We start from the raw sequence: 22,215 nt of genomic DNA on the forward strand, positions 1-22,215 counted from the left end.
TATACTGATTTGAAATATGACATTTATCCTACTAGATACTGAGTTTAGTTCTGAACATTATTCTGTACGCTTTTAGTAAAATTGTTTGGACAATTCCAGTTATTCTATTCAAGCTCTCCAAATTATTTTGCCTATTCTAGCATACTTTTCCGGAGACGGCAATGGCACCCCACTCCAGTACTCTTGCCTGGAAAATCCCATGGACAGGGGAGCTTGGTGAGCTGCAGTCCATGGGGTCCGCTAAGAGTCAGATATGACTGAGCGACTTCACTTTCACTTTTCACTTTCATGCATTGGAGAAGGAAATGGCAATCCACTCCAGTGTTCTTGCCTAGAGAATTCCAAGGATGGTGGAGCCTGGTGGGCTGCTGTCTCTGGATCGCACAGAGTCGGACACAACTGAAGCGACTTAGCAGCAGCAGCAGCAGTATACTTTTCATGTCAATGAACTGTAGAAATCATTTGTCAACTATGCTGATACTTCCCCTTCCCAAGGCTGACTGGGGCTGTATTAAATTCATGAGTAATCTGTGGAGAATTCTCACTGAGCACTGTGGCATGATCTTTTGTCTACTTATGCCCTCATTCATATTCCTCTTCATCATCATTAATATTTTGGCAGCTTATGGGGTTGAACCCAGGCCCTCGACAATGAGAGTGTGGAGTCTTAACCACTGGACCACCAGAGAATCCCTTATATTATACTTCTTCATTACAGAGTTGCCACATTTCTTTTTTTTTTTTTTTTGCCACATTTCTAAATTAGGTTTATTCTCCACTGGTCTCTATATTCCATTACTACTGTGAATTAGATGTATTTCTCCTTATATATTAGTTAAACGTGATTGCTAACATGTAAGAAAATCTTTCAGTATGTTACATATTTTTGTATTTAGCTACCCTATTGGCCTCTACCAGTTTTTCGGTTAATTCTTTTGGCTTTTCTAAGTAGGTAAGCATATTATTTGTATACAATGATAACCTATACATCCTCTTTACCAAAACTTTTACGTCATTGTTTTTTAGTTTTTTTTTTTTTTGATAATCAGTTTGGACAACAATTCTAAATGTTGTTAAATAAGAATGGTAATACTGGGATAATCTGATAACCCATTTAAAAGGTTTAATCTATTTTTCAACATGAAGTATACCTGGCAACTGTTTTCAGATAGATGTAAAATAAGAAAATCATTCAGTATGTTATTTATCATTAAAATCATATTTACTACGCTATTACTCCCTCCTCCTCCATTTGGTTGGCTAATAAATTATGAATAAAATTTCAAGTATTGAACCTCCTTTACATTCCATGGAAAACTTTTATTTGGTCATAATAATAAATATTCTTACCGATTCAAGATTCAGATGACTGAAATCTAATTCAAAAGTAGTACTGTACTGTTTTTAGGAGGTTAATTTGATAAAATAAATCAACAGTAAAAATTTTAATGCTACTGTATAGTATTTCATCAAAAGTATAGGCAATAGAAGGTAAACTACAAATTCTACCATTTCTTTATTCATGGAAACCCAGGTCATTTTATTCTGTATTATTGGCAATTATTAATCACTTCATGACTAAGACTGTGCAAAAGTCCACTGTTTACTTCTACTTTTAGTCCACACCTACTTCTGTACAATAAGTAGCTGGAAAAATTACAACTAGGTTTTTAAAAATGCACATGATAAATCTTCTCTAATTTCTAGTAGAGATATTACTTCCCTGTCATTTTTGCAAATCCTTTCTCCCATTATCTTTGTCCTCTATCAGTTCAGAGCGCTAAAGACATAGAAACTTTAATTAAAAAAAGAAAACAAAGCCAAACAGTGAATGTACACAGAATTTACTCTGGCAAATATCTAATTCTTTCCCATCTCCCACGTAAGTAAAAATTATAATTTACAGAATCTTTCACTTACATAAAGCCTGTTTCTGGCTGTTCTGTTCCATGTATATATCCATTATTGAATCTGTACTAATCTAATTACCAACTTGCAGCGTCACATTAGAAACTAGTTTTATACTGCTAGGTACTTCTTCGTCATTACTTTTTCAATTTTTCTTAGTTACTTTCATCTTTATTTTTTATGATAAACTTCCAAGATCATTTAATCATACCCCAAACAAACTAGCTTGATGGAAACTGTATGAAGACAAGAAAAAAAAAAACCCCCACTCATTATATATCCTCTTTCCATTAAGGAATATGGAAGTTCCCTCTATTTCCTCAAGACTTAAAAAATTTTCCTCAGATTTGCTTTGTTCTACATGTCTCCACCATTATTCATAGGCAGTTTCTTCATTTTGTTGAGCTCAGCAATGCAAATTTTTCTTCATTTATTTTCTTGGTAAATAAATGCTATGCATTTTTATATATCCAGCAGTTTATTTTTTCCAATTATTTAGACTCCTAGGTATATATCCACATCATTTACAAATAATGAACATTATACTTGCCCTTGCCTGCAGAGTTAATACTGTTTATTTCTACACAACTTTAGCTTTAAAGAACTTAATGTATGCTAGTATATGATTAATTTCTGTAAATTTTCCATAAATGTTCAACAAGAAATCTGTGTATAATGATGACAATAATAATTCCTATTGAGGGTATGATACTGTACTTTATGTACATTAATCTCATATTAGCTCTACAAGGCAGATATTACTATACGCGTTTCACAGATGAGCCTCAGAGATATTTTACAACCTGCTTGAGTTAGTAAAGGGTGTGTGTGTGTTAGTTGCTCAGTCACGTCCAACTCTACGACCCCACGGACTGTAGCCCACTAGGCTTCTCTGTCCATGGGATTCTCCAGGCAAGAATACTGGAGTGGATCGCCGTTCCCTTTTCCAGAGGATCTTCCCGACTCAGGGATAGAACCCTGGTCTCCTGCACTGCAGGCAGTTCTTTACCATCTGAGCTACAGGGAAGTAAGCACCAGTAAAGGGTTGAGATGATCTTTAAATTCAGGTCTGTTGGAGTCTATCCACTGTATCAATCTGTCTCCCTTTCTTGATTAATATCTCCTTGGTCTTTTTGAGATGAGAAAAACAAAATAAAAAAACCCCAAAAACAAAGAAAGCAAAGCAACAAATAACTCCTCAGGATTTACACTAGTAGCAATATACCAAGATGCTCATTTGAGTACTGCTTGGTTTCAATTAAATATTTTCCAGTTTATGTTGTTGCTTAAGGGCAAGGTGTATCCTTTGAATCTTTCTCGATGCTAGAGACAAGAGAACTTTAATAAAGGTTGGTGACTAACAGTCTTAATTCCATTCCAACTAGGGCACATAATAATGAAGGCACTTTCCTTATGAATCTTTGCCAGTCAAGACATGGAATTGCTAATACAGCCTCCCTTTCCCAATCTCAAATACAAACATACACAACACACAGACTACACATACATATGTATGTGTTCTAGACAGAAGATTCCAATTGTTATGGTCTCACTGTACTGTAAAAGCTGCCAAAAAATTGATAAAATTGACGAAAATCTGTTATATTAACCTGGTTCGAGTAAATCTTCCTAATTACTGGTGAAGAGAATAAAGTATTTTAAATATATGGTATCATTTATCTTCCAGATGTTCTACACTGGGATTTTATTATATTGAGGTTATATATGTGATAACTTATAAGGTATAATCCAGTCTAGGGATAGAAAAATAAACTAAATCAATAACTTGAAAAAAACCTATTTTTAGCAGCCTATTTTTTCCAAATATAATCTTACACTAAGTTTTAGTATAAATCAGATATTACTAGTACATATCTCTTTATTTAGTTCAAGTTTATATTTACTTAGGCAATGAACAAGAGATTTCTATGAAAATTTGAAATATTACTATGTTAGATACAGACTTGCATGACTTTTAGCACTGTATTTATTTTGGTATTTTGTTTTGATTGCATAATATTCACAAAATTGATTTAGAGATAAAGAAACAGAAATCACACAGAACTTTTCAATTAAAATACTACTGGCCAAGAGAAACTTGGTAATAGACTATCCCCAAATAAGTTGGTATCAAGTTCATGCACCTGTGCTTTCAATTGCAATCAAGACCCCTGCAAGAGTTACAGCAAAACCAACGGACCAGATGACTTTTCATGACCCTCCAGTTTAAAAATTCATATGAGGACTTTAAATTGGATTCAAGGTCATGTCTTTTAAAAAATTTACACTAATTGTGCAAGCTCTTTTGAAAACAACCAATTCATAATAATTTCTCATTTACTTTACTCACCCCGTGCCCCTTCAACAAGTCCCACCCCACTCAATCACCTACAATTTTGATTCTTTCCTAAATAGTGCCCCACATCTTTTCTTATTTCCCCTCTTATAAATACGGATACAGAGCTCCTAAACTTACTACTTTAAATATATCTAACCTTTTTAAAAACCATTTCTGCTGTTATCTGTACACTGTCTAGTTCCTTCTTTGCCGTCCTGGGAATACTGATCCCTGACTTGAGATCTCTCTCTTCCTCTGTAAAGACAGATGTAAAGTAACTATTTAGAGAACAATGCTATTTTTTTTTTGTATCATACTTTTTAAAGTATTCAGTGAAATTTTTAATGTAGACCCAAAGTAATCATTGCTTATGTATTCAGAAAGGTTTGCCATACGCACCTGCATTGTCTTTGCAGATACTAGAAGAATTACTGTTCTCATTACTTTGGTATAGGTGCTGAGTTCTAGTCTCTTGGGGTACAGATGATGTTTGGGTCATCCCTTCTTCCAAGGCTTGCTTTATCCATCGCTATAATGGGAAAAGAACCAGGGAATTATCAACAATCATTTAAAACTATTTGGCTCACCTATTTATTTTAAATGCATCAACTGGGTCACTAAATATCAACTGGTGACAGATATTAATACAACACATTCATTCAGGTCCACAGTCAAAAATATTTTTTGTCTTGTGTTTCAGCATTTTAGGATACTGCCCCATCAATTCCTTCTATGGAGCATAACTGAGAAAGCCTGGATTACACATAATGAAGTCCCACTTAAAAAAAAAAAAAAACAATAAAAATGATTACTATTTAACTCTTCATACTGCTTAGAATGGAATAAATGAGAAAAGAGAAGGAAGAAATCTTAGCGTTTATATAAGAGACTCCGATCACACAGAATAAAGCTAGGACATAAAGTAAGTGTGTAAAAAGAAGATAGATCTCTTAAGAGTTGTCTGTCCTGTGCTGGGGATATCTGAAGAAATAATAGAAAAGTTTCACAGGAAAACTCTGGATGAGAATAAATAGCTCTTTACTACAAGTGCCAAAATGCTTCCAAAAAGACTACTCTCAATATCCTGTGAGTTTTCCCTCCTTGTTAAGTAGTTTGGTTAAATTATGCATGAATAATGCAAATCATTACCAGAATCCTTCTGCAGAAATCAAGAAGGGAAAAAAGTCAAAAAGAGCTCTCTAATCAGTCACATTTTTTTTGTACTGAATACTGGAGCCTAAAATGATGGAAACAAACTTTGTTCAGAAAGGAAGCCTACAGAGATAAGGATAGTAAGATTATGCAACCTATGGAAGAGAGAAAATTTCTTACCTGTAATTATGTTCTCTTAAGATACACTCACACAGTTGTAGGTTGCTCACCACTCTGTGGCTCTCCTGCCCTGACACAAGACAGATCGAATTTTGATAAACATCAATTTCTGAGTCAGACCATATCCCAAATAGGAAGAGTAAAGGTGATTGTAACTTACACCTTTAGAGAACCAATATTACAGGTAAGTAAATATTCTCTTTACCAAAGATAGCAATTCTAATAGGAACTTAGGAAATAATGTGAGGAAGCCAAGAAAACATTTACATCATGTAAATGGCATTGTGGTCTGCCAAATAAAAGCAAAAGTATAAACATGAAGAGATAGAGAGTGAATATCTAAAAAAGAGAGGTAACATCAACTGAATCACATCATATTAGGATTTGATCAAGTCTCTGAAGCCAAAATAAGACCAAGAATGAACTTACTCTCCCACATACAGAATACTGATGTGAAGACGATCTGTCAGAACTATAACTCCCTACATAGAAGAGACCTCAGAGGTCACACTGTCCAAAGCATTTCTTGTATAGATGGGAAAAATTAGGCTCAGGAGACCGAAAATGAGTGAAAATTTTTTGTTATATAGATACCTTACTACAAGTTTTTCTTATCAGAGCAGATGACAGGACTCATGTGGGGTCACTGTGCTTTTCTCCAAGGTAAGTTAATTTCATGTATTTCCAGTGTCAAATAGGTGCACCCATAAAAGAATTCTCTGCATCTGATGACTACAAAATGGGAAATAGAAACCAGGACAGGGGCATTCTAAGGAATAAGATGCTGCTCTGGTTAGCTTATGGTCGAACACAGCAACTTGATCAACTCTTTCCTCCTGGCCCTACTGTATGTCTACACAGTATTTTAGGGCCCATAATGAAGGAACACCAACAGTTATTTGTATCTAACAAGTTCGAATCACTCGTATGGATAATAAATTAACTTTAGACCCTTCTCCCCAAGTTCTAGCTACAGTCATTAAGGTCAAAAGAACATTTCTTCCTTCTCTGGAACTCTGTATTGAAAAGATTTTTAGGAAGCTCAGAGATGGGCAATAGAAATGTTTTAAAGAGTATCATTATGATGGGGAAAGGGAAAGAATTAATTTGGGTTTTAGAGTCCAAAGACCTGGATTGAAACTTGGCTGCACGTCTTCCTAGATGCTTAACTTTGGGCAAGTTACTTTCACTTCTGAGCCGAAGCTTCTGATCTGTAAATTGAACCCAATGATCCCAAGCTCACAGGGTTATCATGAATACTAAGTGAGACAGGGCATGTGAAGAAAGCTTGTAGCACAGTACTGGGCACACACTGTTCAGTGAGAACTAGCTCAAATGAATTTCAGGCTATGTACAGAGTATACGGATTAATATCACTCCAGTGCACACAATAAAATATCAACGCAAAGCACAGTGTTTCATTTTCAGTCTAAATGGGAGACCGAATGCCCCACACATATTATGCCTAGAAGGTGAGTTCAGAGACTTAGAGAGAACAAGGAGAGATACTACTGAAAGGCTTGTTAGCCACTCATAAATGCTTCCATTTCAAAATAACAGGTAAAATTCAACAAGACACACTATAACATGCTAGTTAAGAGCTGTGAATTGATATAACTTAGAAACTACAGACACATCATAAAACATTCTGCCAAATACTCTAAAAATTTCGATGCAAATATACACATGCAACTTTACACTCTTAAACTTATGAAGGCTTTGTACCTCCTTTAATCAGATATGATAGAGAAAGCCTACTAGGAATACATGCTGTTTTAACTAACCCCATGGAGGACGGTTGTTCTCATCTATCTGTTTAACTATATTCTTTTCTGAGTGATTTTTAGAAATTTATTACAATTTTATTATGGAAATCTTCTTAGGTTCTATACCATGTGAGTATTTTCTAACCAGTCTAAAAAAATCTCCATCTAGGATAAACCTGAGTTCAATTTCTACATAGGACCCAATTTCATTAATTTTGTCCCATAAAAAGTTATATTCTTGTTTTGCAATATAATCTTGATACATTAACAGCAAATATTAAACTTGTGATTTAAACAATTTTCAAAGACTCAACTTAAGTAAGATACTTGGCTACGTGTCAACATGCATAGCCTGAACTCTTCTTAAAGACTAATATGACACAAATAGATAAAAGTCTGAGCAGAGCCTGTATAAAACAAGACTAAGGATGGTCAGATACATGCAGAGACTGTAATATGAATATGAATTAAATGGGATTTCTAACTGTTGCCAGTGGAGAGACACAAAGATGAGATACAGATGAAAGTCTGAAACCATAACCAGGTAAAAAGGATTCTAAGAAATATATTTTCTATCATATTTGAAGTCATATTTCTACACGTTTTTGATTTTCACAGAACTCTGCTACTTGGAAAAAAGTAAGATGGGAATAGAAAGATTACAACCTAGCATCAGAATGATAAAGGCAGCATTTCAAGAAGGTAGTCCATACTATTTACAATTTAGACTTCTTTATTATTCCGTATTAATAATTATTAATCCTTCTTAAAGGATTAAAGAAAGAAAATCTATTATCTGACTTGATAAGACACTTCAACAGTTAACATCCTAGAAATCTAGTACTATGTCCATCCAAAGACAGAACAAAAGGAAGAAGTTTATTTCATATATATATTAAGCCATCTCTTGACTTGTTCCTCTAAACTAAAGACAGCTTCTCTAATTGTTTGATACTACTCTGAAAACGTAGATTCTGGGCTATTACCCTTAATGAGGGACTGAGCTAAAAGTAATGGTAAGATTAGTTTTACATGCCATACCAGAGTTAATGAAATCCGCCAATTATTACAGAATAAGGTTAATCATTGTTATTGCTGTTTAGTCGCTAAGTCGTGTCCGACTCTTTTGCGACCCCATGGACTGCAGCCCGCCAGGCTCCTCTGCTCATGGGATTTCCTAGGCAAGAATATTTGGAGTGGGTTGCCATTTCTTCTCCAGGGGATCTTCCTGACTCATGTCTCCTGCAAAGCAGGCAGATTCTTTACCACCGAGTCACCAGAGAAGCCAAGGTTAATCAATAATGGTCATTAAATGGCAAAATTTTTTTCCTTCTCAGATAATTTATAAGATCCATGATAAATAACTTGGTATAGAATAAAGGATTCCCAGAGACCTAACCTTCATTTCCTTTAGTAAATTTCTTATTTTCTTTTTAAAGATGTCACTGTTTTCTTTTCTGACACCTAAAAGTTATGCTACTCCATTACCCACAAACCCTTTTGGCAAAGATCTCATGATCAAATTTCTCTTTAGGAGCTGTTCTACTTGGGAATTTCCCCTAAATAAATCAGTAAGTGACTCAAACACTTAGATTAAGATTAGGAAAAAGACTTTCTTCAGTGTATGTTGCTCATTCAGTGGTAGCGCCTTTGCTTTGTGTGCAGATCCCTGCTGCCCTCCTCCCCTCCATATCCCCCAACACTTGGGTTCATCTTTTATGCCCCTCCCCCAAGAAATAGTATCTGCTCTTTGGGAAAAGAGAAAAGCTTTAAGTTTGAGGAGTCAGGGAAGACCTGCCTGGAGTTGGAGACTTCATCACATCAAATAATCTATATGCAGCATCCTCATGTACGTGATGCCAGTGGAGGAGGGCAATGGCAGACACTGAGGAAGGCAGCCTGAATCCAGATCTGAGGATAAGAGAAAAGGGTGTTCCAGGGAACAGACTCTACCTCAAAGGTACCAAATGAAAGGGTGTCCTATACTTCTAGAAACATGAAAATGACATTATAGATCTGAGGGTGTGACCTGTCCTTGAGACACCTTTGGAAAATAGGCAGGGCTTCTGGGAATTAAGAAAGCATTCCAAAAATAAACAACCATCAAATATGACTGCCACTAGATCCAAAAGCAATACATAACTACAGAAGAGAAACCAGCGAGAGAGAGACAGAAAACTTTATAGTAGGTTCCATAATCACTAGGGAATAAACACTCATTTGATCAAGGAACAGGAATTCTGTCAGTTGTGACAGGACTTTTCCTCTACTCTCAATCAAATGATAATAGTGACTGAGTTAATCCAAAACAAAATTTGATCATTCTTTAACTTGTGCAACAGTGCTCTAGAGTACCTGGGGCCCAATCTTACAGAATAATCACAAATGGACATGTTAACCAGCATCACAAGAGCACACACAAAACACCCCTTTCTACCCAGTCACCAACTGCTAAGATAACAGTGAACACAAAGACAAATTTGCTACGACAAACTGAGCACCAAAATGTAGTATACATCCCACTTTAGTCTCACTGACTCTTGATGTGTCAATATTTGTGGCTTAACAACTAACTCATTATATGGGGAGAGTGTGCTTATCTAGAGAATGTGTTTGGTATGTCACCATTACAGGCATCCTAGGTTAAAAGGAAAAGAAATCACGTAAACATACCTTTTTACAGGAGCTGAACGTGCCATCAGGCAGAAGTGGCCTTCGACGCCTCTCAGGGATAAAGGGTGAGCCAAAGCGAATGTAGTGTTTGGGGGTGGTGCAAATTAACGGGGAATGGATAAGACCAGGTAACATGTTCAGGGTCGTTGCCAGTACAGTTGGGTCCGTGGTGATACGTAAAGGGCACTCAACAGGACATTCTTGCTTCTCAGCTTTGTCATTCAACCATTCTGTAACTAGATACTAAGTTAAAAAAGAGACTATCAGTTGATGATGTTGCAGATGTAAAGGCCAGAGGCAGCACAAAGACAATACTCATCTAGAAACTAGCACAGAGGTAGATAAAACAGCTGCAGAGTATGATTCGCATCATCAGAGCACAAGGGCTCACCCTCTCCATGATCATTATGGGAGGAATGATTTCAGCTATCAGTAATTTAAGCTCTGTTTAAAAATTATGGGAACACAAGTAAGGTAGCAGCATGGACTCAGTGTCTAAGCATTTTATCTCAAATCTAATAATTCGTAGACTGCTTTTTCTCCCCTGAGGCTTATAGACCCTTTTACTTTACGAAGGAACAGCTTTTGCCAGACTACACTTAGGAAGATGGATTTGTAACTTACCTTTTTGGTTTTGGGGTATTTAGATGCAGCACGGTTGACATGGGATCCAGTAACTGATACCACGGTTGGGTCAGACCCTGTTAATTGCCTGTTTTCTCCCGAACTGTCTACATTTCCAGCTTCAGTAGGAGTTACTGAGCTGTTATTTCCCCCTTCTTCCAAGGCAGCTTGTGACAACTCTGCCTGCTGTGCAATGGCCTGCTTTTGACGCTTTAGTCTTTGGGCTGAACTGGTCCGGTACCGAGAAATTCGACTCTTCGGTCGGGGCCGAGAAGGCTTTGCTGGAGGTGGTTTGGGGACTGGTTTTTCTGCAGCAATATCCTATAATAACAGCAAAGTTAACTGCTTACTAGAAATGTCAGCAAATATTTTATCCAGCTTCCTATTCACTTTAAGCACTCTGAATGTTCACTGGTGAAAAAAGTGAGCATTAACAAACATTAATTTCAAATGTAATCCTTACAAAATTTATACATTTAAACCAGCCAGAAAGGCTACAGGAAGATGTCTGTTACTTCTTTTTCCAAAAAATATTTATAAAATTGGTCAAAAGTCAGCTGAAAGTAGCCACCAAATTTTAGGTTCTTAGCAGGGAAGGTAAATCCTCCCGTTTTTCCCTCAGATACTGAGGTTTTAGCTTAAGGCTTAGAATTTGTGGTAAGGATAGGAAAAAGAAGAGTTACTCTGAGATCCTATGAAAGGTCAGGTACATAACTATGCTACAAAGATGGCCAAAGAGAAACCACAAGATCTTTATGAATTCACCACCAACAATTTATCTGGCAGAAACTGTAGATAGTTCCATTCTAGTCTAAGAGTATCTAGTTATTCAAATTTTGTTTCCCTGAATTCCACAAATCAGCTAAGTGATAAGCAAATCAGCTTATTTACTGCAAAATAAGGCAAAGCTGAAAACGCTGATTCTAGCCATTCCAAAAGATAGATAATTGATATTAGTAAGAGTTATCTAGGGCCTGGAGTCTTTTCATCTTACTCCTGCTTGGGAAGACCTCCGGGTGTTCACTCCAACACTCTGTGGGTTGCTTGTGATGGCAATATTTGAAGCAGGGTTGCTAACTTCAGGTTCAGGGGCTTCAGTTTTTGTCTCCTCTCCCAAAGGAGTCTCTGAGGTGGTGGCAGCAATCTCTACATCAGAACTGCTTTGTTCCAAGGGCTGATCTCGCCGCTTCTTTCTTTTCTCTAAGTTTTCAAAAGCATGCATGATGGCTTCAACCTTCCTATCTTCCCGGGTCTAGAAAGAAAAGACATTAACATAGAAGGAAGCCTCTACCAGAAGACAACAGCTTTTCAGAAGTATTATTAATGCAAACTGATAGACATTTATTTCAAAATAGGTCAGCCATTTTGAAACTTTTTAATACAAAAGAAAAATAGCCATCAAAACTAATTTTTCTCTGCATTTTCATAGTTAAAAAAAAATCAAGTAGATTTTCTTCAACAGCTTCTCAAGGACATAAATAAACATGACTGATTGCAGCCATAAAGAAGAACTTTTGAATCCATTATGACTGCAGGTTTTGTTGGTTTTTTAAATGTCAAGTCACACAAATGTAGGAAATAACTAAGTTAGCTCAAACAAAGATACTTTGTTTCAACAAGACAGTTTTTTTTAAACCAGACTGTCAGTAAGAAACCTCTTAAAACCATCAACAGATAATAGCCACTAGAGAACTATATGTGTGTCTGTGTAAAAAATAAACATTTTTATAAACATTTTTATAAAATCTACTTTAGAGAAAAAACCCAAACTGTGACCTAAAGGTGATGGTATAGTAACTTACTGAAGAAATAAAATGATATAAATTCTGAAGGGGCTCACATGCCATAGGTAGCAGGAATCAGCAGGAACAAAAAGATGTTAGAAGGTACCCACCCTCCTGTTATGAGCTGGGCTCTCCTGGTCATCTGCAACCTCTTCTTTCTCCTCTTCTGCTTTTTCTTCTGGATTGTCTATTTCCTTTAAGACAGAGGCGATATTCAGCTGTATTCTTAAACTAGGAAAAAACTCAACCCCTGGTTTTTCCCTGGGAGCTTAAAACTCTGTAGAAACAATTTCCAGTGCTTTAGTGTTACTTATATGGGGGTCACATGGTAAAAATAGATGATAAATACAATTCACTGCACTGAAACCTGGTAAGTACCCAAAAGGATGCTCCTGACATTGTTTTTTTTAAAAAAAAAAATACAAAAACAGAATGAATGAATGAATGCATACCCACCTTGATATGAAGGGTATTAAGTGTTAACATAGACTCCCTACATAAAACAACATGTGGCAAGCTGGGATCCTCTTCATATGAAGAGGATCAACACCATAGCAACATCTTCTGACCAGGGAAGATTACCTCATGGTCACTGGATACAGTTACTTTCTCAGGAGCTTGCTCTGGTTGCTGGCTGTTATCCTCTTCAGGGGCCTCATTCTGCTGCTCCATCTCTAGCTCTTTCCGTCGTGCTTTTCTACGTCTCGTCTCTGCTCCAATGGTAGGTAGGCTTGGAGGAGGTGGGAGTGGTGGTTCTGCAGCATTGGGATTCCTTTTTTGTATAGGGCAATTCCGGTTCCCCTTGTGACATGCACAGTCCACTTTATAATTACTGCTCCAAAGAAACAACCAAAAGTGCGTGTCTCAGTACCCTTGAAAATCAGTTATATTATCTATTCATTATCTTGAAATCTTAGTATAGCAATTTCCTTTGGTATTATCTTTGAACAAGTTGAACAGAGTCATTGAGAGAGTCCTATAAATATTTTCAATATTCTGCCATTTCTCTATATAACCCAAACTCACTCAGTGGACAGGAAAGCAAGTCCTCACTAAATTCAGTTCTCCCAACTGTCTTTGTGCTATTTAAAGGCAGTGAATCCGCGACAGAGTCTGAAGTAGTCATACTTACCTTGTGTCTGCCTTCACCATGTCCTCACTCTTGCCTACTGATTCCCTACTTATTATTAATACCTTTTCTTCATGTACCACACATATACCTGTGCCGGACATCGGTTTACTACATAGACCCTATTGCCTAAAAGGATCAAGGCAAAAGAAGCAGTCATTTTACAAAACCCATCACATAATCATCTGTGACTTACTATCTGTTTTTCTGCATTGTCATATACAGCTGGATTCTAGTGGAGGATCTGAGTGGATGATGTGAGTGGATGAGGTGAATCTTTAGATTCTTATTTTGTATGATAGTTGGTACAATAGCTGTGTGTGTAACAACAGATAACTACTGTAATTTCTAGGAGTGTTACATACATACTCTTTCTGTTATTCTTGCTACATAGAGGCAAAGGCCAAAACACCCTTGGTTAGAAGACTGGTAAGCAGTTATCACACTATGTACCTGTCTCTCTTAAAACACAACACCCTCATTCTGTCTTTCCCTCCATGATTTCTAGGCAGAAAATCCATTACTTATGAAAACAAAAGGTTAAAAAAAAAAAAAAAAAAGGAAATGGCAAGGCAGAAAAGCAGACTAAACAGAAAGAACAGCTTAAAGTGTAAGACAAGGCCACTCATGTTAGGAAAGGCTGAGATCTTACCAGTTACTGTACTCATAATCAAATGCTATGGTGACCTCAGCATCCTTGGTGATAGCAGAAACAGCATAGATACAGAGATGAATCATCCCATCTGCAATCATGTGTCGCACCTGTGTGAACAAGGCTAATGATTATGATTTATCAAAAATAATAGAAACTTTCCGTAAGAGGAAAAAAAAAACCTTTTACTCAAATAATATTTCCTCACTTAGTTATGGTAGTCTGTTATTCCATTTGATACTATCATATAGTAATTGCTTGAAAATTTATGATATTTCTTGAAATAAAGAAATTTTCAGATGTTAGCAATCAGAGTAAGAACACTGATCTACATCTTAAAGCTGTTTTCAGCTGTACCAAAAAATTAAAATTCTTAGTCTATAAAAAAAGCTCTGTGGATTTTCTCGCTGCAGTTGATGTGGGCGCGTTCATTATGCACCAAATAATCAACTTTAGAAATGTCTAGAATCACTCCTTCAACCTGATCACCTAAAATCTAAAAAATGAAACCACACACCTTAGTTTTGGCCCAATGATACATCTTTTGTATGGCAATTTTTTAATATAACCTCACTGACATCCTGTCCAGCCTAGCTCTTTCTCTTTAGCAAATCCCAACTTGTTTTTTTGCATTTTTGCCTTCTCTAAAAAAAATCCACTCCTTGACCTCATCCTGTCAGAATAAATAAACCATTATTTTTGATTTTCATCTCTTACAATGAAAGATTATAACCACCATCTACAGACCTTAATCTGGATGAAGTTTTCAGACTGTTTCTTTAGTTGACTTGTCCTTTTGGTGGTTCCATTTAAAGAGAAGTTGCTACAGAAATCTTACCTCTGCATTTGGTGTACATGATCTTCTGATGAATCGAGCATCATTACCGAAAGTACGTGCGTCCACACACATCTCTACACCATTGAATTTTGAGTAGAAGAGCACAAAGGGGTATGGTCTAGGAATATAATTAAAATTCCTGTAATTCTCAATGGAAATAAAAAGGCTACCCCATGATTTCAAATATGAAGCATATGATGACAGAAGAGGGATAGCCCTCTGCAATGCCTAAACTTAGAAAACATCACATGCTTGTCTGCTTTTGATTAAAGAATAAGCACAAAGCAAGGAATGCTTTGTTTAGAAAGGAGTCATCACCACTTCACAGATTAAACAACTTGCAGATTTATTTGCACTTCTCTACAAATAGCAGAGAGGCGTGAGTTTTCCTGCAAGAGCATCCTACCCACAAGGATAGCTTTTACAGCTATACTGCTCAGTTAGACCCACTTTAGCCCTTAATACTTAATGAATGATGTCTTACTTTTTGAAGAAATGCCCATTGACCTCAAATTGCTGCCGTAACATGACTTTGCCTCGATACTCTATTATAAGAGTGTCCAAAGCCAAATCTCTTGCAGCCCTCAGGATCTTCCGGTGCTTCTGAACACGAGTGACTCTTCCCAATTGTAGCTGAATAAAATCAGAATATTAACATTAGATGATATCAACAGGAGCTAAGCAGACACTTAAATTATCTCTTAACTGCAGGAAAGGCACTAATACTTTTAGGTTTTACTTGTCTATGTTATTTAGCTCAATGATGAGACATTTTAAAATTTGATAAAATCTTAGTATTTCTAGGAAATAGGTTCTGTATAGTGAACGTGCCACTCCCTTACCCCCAAAGAAAAGAAAAAAAAAATCTAAGAAAAATATGACTAAAACTTTAGTGGCTCTATGTGTAATGTAAGAACTTAGGTTTCCATTAATCTTAATAATTTCTACTAAGGCAGTATAAATTTCCTAGATCCTAATTTATCTGTTTTTAATTAATAAAGATATATATCTTAAAGTATGTATCTGAACAGTTTTCAAGTGACCAAAACTTGCTTTTGGTTAAAGATGCTTCTCAATAGATGGCTACTTTGTTACCCTAAGGCCTTATACATCTGAAAGATAGGCTAATTTCAAAATATGTCCTTTTCCTGAGTTCTTAAAATCTCAACTAATTAGGAGTCTTTAACCCTTTGATCCTTACCTGCATTTGGGACCCAATAACTGTATTATTACAGGCCAATTCAGTCTTATTAATAGTGTCTAAAACAGCAGGTTTGCCCACAAATTCCTTGTTAGAGTGTAGATGTTGTTCAAGGGCGTTCTGTACATCTGCACTGTACTGATTAGTGAAGGCTTCTTCATACTGATCAGTCCACAATCTTATCCGATTTTCCCATCCCTCAGTTGTATTCTCATCTAAATTTTGTGCCTCAGAAGGAGAATTCTGTAGAGAACAAAGGTCAAGTAGATTAGGAGAGTCCATGAAAAGGACAGGATGGGATGAGAAGGGGTGGGCTGGGGGACTGCCAGGCTAAACATTCAGAGAAAATTAGTTTTCACTTGGCAGTTGTGTGGCATAAGAGCAATGGCCTGGGAAGTCAGGATCTGGCTTCTATCATGGTTTTATTACCAGTAAGCTGGGAGGTTCAGTTTATAAAGTTCATTTATAAAGTAAGAAATCAATCTGGATTGCAATTCCATCCCATCACTACGATTTTATGACCATCTTTACATCATAAAAACCAAATTTATCAGAAGAATGACATCAAGTTTGTAAGAAAATCTTCATAAAAATGAACAATAGTGATACTTCAAAATACTCACATTGCTTAAGTTTTCAATATTTATCAAACATCAGTGTGACATTTCAAATTGGTAGTTTTACTACTATCCAGGAGTATGTTTTTGCATGTCTTATTATACAATTAATATATCTTCACTTAAAAGCTACATGTGACCCAAGTAAGTAAGTAACTCATAATCTTGCTTCCCACAGAAAAAGCTATCATTCAGTATATCTTTCTAGCATGCTATTTATGACACTGCAAAACAGCCACACAATGAAGAGGTAAGGTGGGGGAGGGGCATGGGTAGATGCAGTGTAGGAAATGCTTATAATCTGCTACACTTCACTTGGAAAACCGCTGCCCTCTGTGACAGTACAGTACTGAGGAAATATTATCATATCTTGCCAACATCTTCCTAAATACTTTATGTGCTTCTGACATACAGACACAGCTGAAGTCTGATATATATTCTCCTCCTCCACAGCTCAAGTCTGATATAAATTCTCCTGTTCAGGACTTAAGGTGTTATCAGAAAACAAAACAAACACTGATAGTGATGATTTCACACTAGTGATGACTAGAAGGAAAAGACACTAATACCAAAGCTACTTATAAATCCATGTCGACTTTAAACTTGCAAAAACAGGTATACAAAAATTAAATATGGTTTCCATGAATGAGAGAAAACACACCCATTGTAACAATCGCTTTCTTTCATTTCTATGTCACGAGTTTTGATTGACTATTCTCTACTATCCTTCCCCCAAGGAATAGCAAAATGGAAGGAAAAATTTAATACCACTGTTTTCCACATTACTCACTAGATTCCAAAAGGATGAACAATAAACAAAAGGATCTAACAAACACCTAAGGCCAACACATTGAGAACAGAATACTGCCTGCTTGAGGTGGACAGTAGCAGCTGAGCAAAAGAAAAAGTGCAAAACTTAAGACTCTAAGGGAGTTTATTAGACTGGGGATTAGGGGTGCCCCAATAGAATTCCCAGGTTTAAGCATCCAGTAGTGATCACTAAATTTCTGACTTGTCAAACAATGTATACGGGAAGCCTGTGCCATAGTTTTAGCTATTGTTCACTAACACAACTCTTGTCTAGTCTGCTATCCTGTTCTGAGTACTGGAGATGCCATCTCAGTGGGTTTAGAGCAACGGTTCTCAACCCCCAAGAAGACTTTTGGTAATACCTAAAGTTATTTTTGATTAATATGTGGCTTTGTTGGCACTTAGTAAATGCTAGGGATGATGCTACACAGCCTGCTGTAATGCAAAAGACAGCTCTGATCCCTACAAGGAATTAGTTGGTTCAAATGTTGTTGGCTCAAACAGTGTTGAGGTTGAAAAATCCTGGTTTAGACCAGCTTCCAGTAGGGAAATTCAACTTTGGGGTTAAAAAGCCAAATGATGGATTCTTCTCATTCTTATGCTATGGTTCCCACTCAGATCTTTGATAACGTTCTTAGTAACAATTAACTCTGAGTACAGAATTTATAACTCAGAATTATGATACAAGAATCAAAATAAACCAGTAATTTTTAATTATTTAAATTTTAACATGCTTATGGAGCTATCTGTCAACATCTCAAAAACTGCAAGCAATATTTGGGGTTAACATGTAGTTTTCTGGGAGAGCCAGTCAATAGCTTTCAGAAAGTTTCAAATTTCTAGAGGCAAGTTACAATAGCTGATAAAAAAGAAAAGCGTTTAACACCTGGGATCAGGGCTATGTCTGCCCCATAAATCTATTTAAGGTCCCTGAGCAACGGTCTCCTTACAGGAGAACGATCTAGCAAAGAAACAATAACTGTGTTCCAAGACATTCCAGGATTCTGGTGGTCTTGGGCTCTAAGTCCTCTCCCATCTTTTATACAGCTATTTACAAGTCTGTTTATGGGCATATGCAAGGTGAGGCCTTCTAATTTTATAAAAAGTGCTACCTTTTTATAATGATCTTTTTAAATGAGTCAATTTGGTGTTCCACATATAAATGTATATTACATCTATATTTCCTAAGAAAGCTTATCCTCACTAAAAGAGTTTAATGTTTACCCTATAATGGTCAATAACAAAGATTCTGCTTTTATATCATTTACACATCCAGATATAAGAATACTTACAGAACTAAACTAGACCTTAATTCTAATTGAATACTTTGAAGCCATAAGTAATGGTTTGGGAGGTACACTATCCTTCTACATAAACAAATAGGTAAAGGAAGATATCAGACAGTATATTCAAATTTCCTTTGGGCAAACTCTTCATCAGCTGAAAGTTTCTTTAAATATTGTACATAATTTCTCTATTATCCAACCACTATCTGAAATCATGTCTCATAAGCTTTTACTTGATAACTAAAGAAAAGAAGTACACTAACATCACCTGAGTCTTCTATACCAAGTAGATATGCCAGGAGAAAACAGCTCAAAAATAAGTAATTCCAGTAAGAATAATTCTCATCAACACTACTACTTTCCTACTGATGAAATTTATTCTTCCAACTGGTGATTAAAGTGTACATGATGCTAGGGTGAGTGCACAAGAGATCCCCTATCAACAGAAAAACTTCACTCCTCAGATGGAGGCCAATCAGATGGAGGCCAAACATCAACCTCATTTTGTTTGGCAAAATGTCACTTACCCTGTACCCCAAGAAAAGCAGCTAATGAAAAACCAGTAAACAAAGCCTGATTACAGAAAGGAAAAAATATTTTAGAAAATGGCCAAGAAAATCCACTTTGGAGAAAGGCTCTATGAAATCTGAATGGCAACAATTAAAAACTAACAAAAAGCAAAGTCCAAGATTCCCAGACCATCAATGTCAGGAAAGAAGCTGACCAAAATGCAAGATCACAGTGAAGTAAAACACAGCATCAGAGAAGAAGACCCCTTACCTTCATCCGCAAGGACTTCCGGGATCCCTCTCGAAATGCCTATCCCAAAGAGGAAAACAAGTAGAACAAAACAAAACTTGGTACCAAGAATGACAGTTACACCTATCTGAGACTAAAACTAAGGCAAGAACTAGTGTTCTAGTCTGTCCCGTTTACTCTAGGTAACAAATACAATGGAATTCCCCACGCTATTGTCAAGAATAGGGGTGGCATAAGGCCAGTGAACTCTGAGGCTAATAACAATACTTTCCACTCTGAAATTAGGTAATTAACAGGGAAGAGCATGCATCACTTAAATCCTATATGTACCCCTGACACTAAAAGAAAAAGTATATAAAAATATTAAGTAAGGCTACAGGTTTACGAGTTTGAAATTAAGAAGGAAATAAAGACCAATCCCCTTAATAAGGGGTGGGCAAGTCACCTAGAAGCAACAAAGTTGCTGTGATGGGGAAGAAAGAACACAAAACAGAAGAGGTTTCTTCTGGAGACTTTTTAGTTGAGAATACAGGAAAGTGACCACAACACTGAGTAAGCCTAGACCGTTCAAGAGACGTTTCCTGAATTTTTTGAAACAAGGGAAAAAACAATCAACCAACAACATGAAGTGGGCATGTACAGCACAAGAATTTCAGACTGGGTTTTGGGGTTGAGGAGGCAGGAGATACTTTAGGACAGTGGAAGCCTAGACTGGAGGCAGCTGTACACACGGACTTGTGCCAGGTGGGCTGGGATTTCATACCTGGGATGTGGGGTTGTAGTAAAAGAAACTATGTGCCAGTTGTGATGGTATGGAGTGGCAGAAAAGAGGTTGATCTGTATGTTCGTAACAAAGATTAGCTGATTTTCGCAAACAGAGCAGAAGTGGCCCATCAAACATCTGGATCAAATTTCTTAAAAGAACTTTGGTGTATTCTTTATCCAACATTTGGGTTATTTCAGATATATTTCTATTTAAGATACTTTTACCCTCCATACCTTGATTTTCTTCGTCTTTGGTGCTGCACGACCCTTCTCTGGACTCTTTTTCCGCTTCTTGGGTTTGGTTCTTCTAACAGTTAAGGTGATGCTTGTAGGTGTGTGCTGTGTTGCTGTATACAACACAGTGGAAGGAGAAAGCTCCTCATCCCAGCTTTCTGTTGCACTGCTATCCCCACCTGGAAAAAGGTCAGTTCACAGTGCATAAGAATCCTAAGTGCATTAAAAAACAGCTCATTCCTTTAGATCTAGCCCATACTCTGTAAGTCATTACTTCTACTAACTCTATTAGAACATAAATACCACAATCCATATGAAAACAAAATTCTATCTGTATCTTTCTCACTAAGCACACAAACTCTATTCTCTATATGTACTTCCCGCCTTGAATTCAGTCCCCAAGCTCCCTTGCCTTGATATGTATGTAACACAGAAAAAGATCTGTTCTTAGGTGTGTGTGTGCATTCACAGGCAATATTTTGATTAGTATAGGCCTAAACTGTTGATTCTGGATACAATTAATTCATAACAACAGAATTACTATGGTTTTTGAGAGACTTCAATGACTGTCCATGAAAAGAGCTGGGGATCATGGGAACTTTCTTTTTTTTTTCCATGGGAACTTTCACGAGGGGTTCTTAGGACGAATATTAAAACCAAAAAATAGTATGTGTCAAAACATGGGCCTAACCCATCTTTGGCTCACCTGATATGTTGTCCTGCTTCCGCCGATGAAGTCTAATAACCTTCCCCCTGCTCATTCCCCTAAAGAGGGAAAACAAACTTAAAGTAGTCCTTCCAACAGCATGCAGCACATCATCGCACACATGGGAGAAGTATCTCTGCATATACTACCCCCTTCCTCCCACCTACCAAATGTTTCCAGGACATTAAATTTCATATCAAATTCAATAGCTTTAAGATCAATCTCTCATTCCTTGTTGTCAGCAATTCTCACCTAGTGCAGAGAATTCGAGCCAAGGAGCACTAAGGAATCATCTACATTAACAAACACAAGAAAGAATACTTTGAGCTTTTCCCTACTAATAAGAAACCCTAATCCCAGTAACCCAGGGTTGGATTTAGATGGAACACGATCTTACCTGCACTTGTCACAGTTGAGAAGGAAGCCATCCTGAGAAAGACCACAAGGACACCAGGAAGGAACAGTCTCTCCTTCAGAGTTCGGGCTGTCTCCACAGCGTTCCTCTACGGGCGACGGCAGGCCATTCAGGTCAGAACGAGGGATGATCGTCTGGACAGGGGGAGAAGCAGGAGGTGTCGGAGGAGGAGGGGCTCCGTAATTATGATCCTGAAAATAAGATTTTTTAAATCAACAGTGTCCAAACACTGGCCCCTCTCTCCCCTAAAGTATGGTACATATGGAAAGAAAGAAGAAAGTAGTACCCTTCGTTTTTTGGCTTCAACCAGGAAAGTGATAAAACAAAATGCCAAGGTCAACTGGGACATAAAAACAAGAACAATGATGCAGGGCTAGA

At 36.9% G+C, this 22,215-nt stretch overlaps 1 protein-coding gene across 13 annotated transcripts in view; it reads right to left on the reverse strand.

Moving 5' to 3' along the window:
* SETD5 (SET domain containing 5) overlaps nucleotides 1-22,215 on the reverse strand; it is a 79,263-nt gene that overhangs the window by 15,613 nt on the left and 41,435 nt on the right. For 7 of the 13 annotated variants that reach the window (XM_061396319.1, XM_061396318.1, XM_061396316.1 and 4 more), the window contains 14 exons: nucleotides 21,820-22,028; nucleotides 21,423-21,481; nucleotides 20,717-20,895; nucleotides 19,739-19,777; nucleotides 16,246-16,488; nucleotides 15,529-15,677; nucleotides 15,045-15,162; nucleotides 14,207-14,316; nucleotides 13,008-13,257; nucleotides 12,536-12,619; nucleotides 11,636-11,893; nucleotides 10,642-10,962; nucleotides 10,018-10,260; nucleotides 4,646-4,775 (listed from right to left, as the gene is read on the reverse strand). In XM_061396319.1, coding sequence (XP_061252303.1) covers nucleotides 4,646-4,775; nucleotides 10,018-10,260; nucleotides 10,642-10,962; nucleotides 11,636-11,893; nucleotides 12,536-12,619; nucleotides 13,008-13,257; nucleotides 14,207-14,316; nucleotides 15,045-15,162; nucleotides 15,529-15,677; nucleotides 16,246-16,488; nucleotides 19,739-19,777; nucleotides 20,717-20,895; nucleotides 21,423-21,481; nucleotides 21,820-22,028 — 2,392 coding nt within the window. Of the gene's footprint in view, nucleotides 1-4,645; nucleotides 4,776-10,017; nucleotides 10,261-10,641; nucleotides 10,963-11,635; nucleotides 11,894-12,535; nucleotides 12,620-13,007; nucleotides 13,258-14,206; nucleotides 14,317-15,044; nucleotides 15,163-15,528; nucleotides 15,678-16,245; nucleotides 16,489-19,738; nucleotides 19,778-20,716; nucleotides 20,896-21,422; nucleotides 21,482-21,674; nucleotides 21,716-21,819; nucleotides 22,029-22,215 lie in introns of those variants that run through there. The other 6 variants (XM_061396326.1, XM_061396325.1, XM_061396324.1 and 3 more) reach the window with 4 other exon arrangements.

This window comes from Bos javanicus, chromosome 22 (genome assembly GCF_032452875.1).
Source record: "Bos javanicus breed banteng chromosome 22, ARS-OSU_banteng_1.0, whole genome shotgun sequence".
NCBI lineage: Eukaryota > Metazoa > Chordata > Mammalia > Artiodactyla > Bovidae > Bos > Bos javanicus.